This window comes from Octopus bimaculoides, chromosome 2, assembly GCF_001194135.2.
Source record: "Octopus bimaculoides isolate UCB-OBI-ISO-001 chromosome 2, ASM119413v2, whole genome shotgun sequence".
Classification (NCBI taxonomy): Eukaryota; Metazoa; Mollusca; class Cephalopoda; order Octopoda; family Octopodidae; genus Octopus; species Octopus bimaculoides.
Window position 1 is genome coordinate 172891820 of NC_068982.1, and position 3006 is coordinate 172894825.

Genomic DNA, 3006 nt, shown 5'->3' on the forward strand with positions numbered 1-3006 from the left:
ATATATAGACGGATGGTTAGATTGGGGGAAGTGGTAGTGGTGTTAGCAGTGATAATTGAGATGGTGGTGGTGGTGGTGGTGGTGGCGGCAGTGGCCATGATGGTGATGCTTGTGATGTGTAGGCGGAGCAGAAATGAATTAGAACCCACTTCATTCAGACTACTGGAGTGAGAGAAAGACATAGCATTAGTTCCTAATAAAATCATGATCAAGCAGTTTGATAACCATTACAATCATTATCATCATCGCTAGGGGGCTTTTCTACCGCCGCCACCACCACCACCATCATCATCATCATCATCACCACCATCATCATCATAGCTATTGTTTAATTTTACTATCAATCTCACTCCTTTTCTCTTCTTGCAGTCATCTCACTCACACCCACCACCCCCTCACTCTCTTTCTGCTTCTACTCCCACTCCTACTGCTTGTTTCTCATTCACTCCCTCTGCCTTTTCTCCTGACTCTTGCTTCTTCTCCACTCCTGCCATTTCTCTTTTTTCCAACTCCCACCGTTACTCGTTTTCCAACTCCCACCACTTCTGTTTTCCCCTCCCACCAATTTGCTTTCCTCACTCCCACTACATAACTTATCCAACTGTCACCGTCCCTCTTTTTCCCTTCATACTGCTTTCTTTATCTCTTTGTCTCCTGCTCATCTTTCTCTTCTCTTCTACTCTCCCTTCATCTTCTGCTCAGCCTTGCTCTCTCTCTCTCCCTCCTATTTTCTTCTCATTTTTCTCTTCCATGTGTGTGCATATCCCTTTGTCCATCACTTCTCTCTTTATCACCACCACCACCACCACCATCACAACCGTTTCTTATACCTTTACCAATTCTTCATCTCTTGGAATTAAAAAAGAATGGAAAAAAAAACCCCAAATGAATTTCAAACAAGACACCTCCCCCACCAAAATAATATAGAATATATTATTAATAATAATAATAATAATAATAATGAATAAATATATTGCAAAGTATGGAATGTGTATGGTAGGTTTGTTTTTGTTTGTTTTTTTAAAAATTTTCCTTCCAATTTCTTTTTTTTTTTTTTTTTTTTTTTTACCTCTTGCTCTTTAAGAAGTCTTTTAAGCCTCTAATCTCAATTCTCTTTCTCCCTGAACCCCCCCCCTCTCCTCTCCTTGGCTGCTGGTTCTTCGTTAGAAAAATTACAGTCAGTTTTGTTTTGCAAGATTTATCGATCACTTCACTTTTGCTTTACTGTGCATTTAGGAAACTGCTGAGCTGTCATTCTAGGAAAATGTATGTTATCAAAGCTCTGCATGCGTGCATGTGTGCAGGCATTGCATTGCATCATGCAGCATAACATATGCACACAACTTATTGATGCCATTGACTTGCTAGAGACTGATTACCATTTTTTTTTACTTCAGTTTCTTTATTTATTTCTCTTTTTTTTTTGCTTTTATTTCATTTAAATTTCGTAACCTTTCACTGTGTAACTGAAACTAGCTTAGTCTCATCATCATCGTCATAATAATAATTGTTGTCCTTGTTTCTGTTGTCTTCTTCCTCCTCCTCCTCATCATCATCATCATCGTTGCCGTCGTCATTGATGATGTCTCTTCTTCTTCTTCATCATCTTTCTTCCATCCATCCATCCATCCATCATCATCGTCGTCGTATGTGTGTAATAATCTCTTCGGAGCTGTATGAAAGAGAGCTAGTTGCAGGCGAATGAGCCGCGTGTGCGTGTGAGCGTGGGCTTTTGTATGTTTGTGTATGAACGTTTGTATATTTATGTGCTGTCCTATGTCTGCCTCTCTCTCTCTCTCTCTGTGTATGCATGATGGACAATTCTTTCTTCCACTCTATCCCCGTCCCCGTCCACCCCCACCAGTGCTGCTGTACTATTTGTAGCCGCTGCTGTCGGTGTTGTGGGGAGGGAGTTCGGCAACAGCAGCACTGACTACTGCTGCTGCATCTGTTGTTGCTGTTGTTGCTATTAATAATACTCCTTTCATCTGATGCTGTTGGAGTTGCTGATGCTGCTTGTTCTCTTCAGCTGTTGTTGTTATTATTGTTGTTGTTATTGATGGTGGTGGTGGTGGTGATAATGATGCTGAATGCGGTGTAGTTGTTTTCGGTATGACTAGTGACTTTGTATAGTAGTTATTATAACGATGAGGGACATAGTTGTTGGGGGTGGGCATTTGTAGTGTCTGGTGGTGTAGGCTGAAGTTGTAGTAGTAGTAGTGGTGGCGGTGGTAGCGGTTATGATATTTGTGTAGTTGTAACTGCTGTAGTATTTAGCTCTAGTTGTAGTTGGTTTCACCGCCGTTAGTGGAAGTAGTGGCGTTTTTGCTGCTGCTGCAATTTTACGATAACGATGACGATGACGATGCTGATTATGATGCAGATTGCTCTAGATTGGTCTTAAAGAGAGCAAGGGTCGGATTAGTAGAAAAAGTTGAAAAACTGTGTTTGGATGATTGGATAGATAGATAGATGGATGGGTGGTTTGGATGGATTGCTTGTGAAAATGCATGAGATGAAAAGTTGATGAAAAGATGAGAATGATTTCCAAAAACATGAAGAGCAATGACATCGAGATTGTAAACAAAGGCAACAACAATGATAGCTGCAGTTATAATGTTAATAATAATAATAATAATAATCATGAAAACAACAATGATAATAATAATAATGATAATAACAGTAACAACATGACAAACAGCAACACGATTTATCTTAACAAAACCCAATGTGAAACTACCAGGCTTTGTATACTGCAAGTGAGGGAAAAAATTCTCAAGTATGTAAAATCCCAGCATCTTATTTCTGTTGTTATTCGTGTTGATGTAGTTGTTGTTGTTGCTGTTTGTGGTGGTGGTGGTGGTGGTGGTGGTGGAGATGATAATGAGGATGTTGTGGCATTTTGTGTAGCATTTTTCCCATGTGGTACTTATAGTGGCAGCGGTGGTGGTGGTGGTGGTGCGTCGATGGCGGTGCTGTTGTTTTTGCATGGGTGGTGTGTTGTTG

General features: G+C 40.4%; 1 protein-coding gene across 7 annotated transcripts in view; it reads left to right on the forward strand.

The window, feature by feature from the left end:
- The window catches only part of LOC106875258 (estrogen receptor), a 782825-nt gene that overhangs the window by 601166 nt on the left and 178653 nt on the right, over positions 1–3006 (forward strand). The window contains exon 1 of one of the 7 annotated variants that reach the window (XM_052965729.1): positions 2219–2779. The exons of 5 other annotated variants lie outside the window; for them this stretch is intronic. In XM_052965729.1, coding sequence (XP_052821689.1) covers positions 2535–2779 — 245 coding nt within the window. In that variant the 5' untranslated portion in view covers positions 2219–2534. Of the gene's footprint in view, positions 1–2218; positions 2780–3006 lie in introns of those variants that run through there. One more of the 7 variants, XM_014923326.2, reaches the window with a different exon arrangement.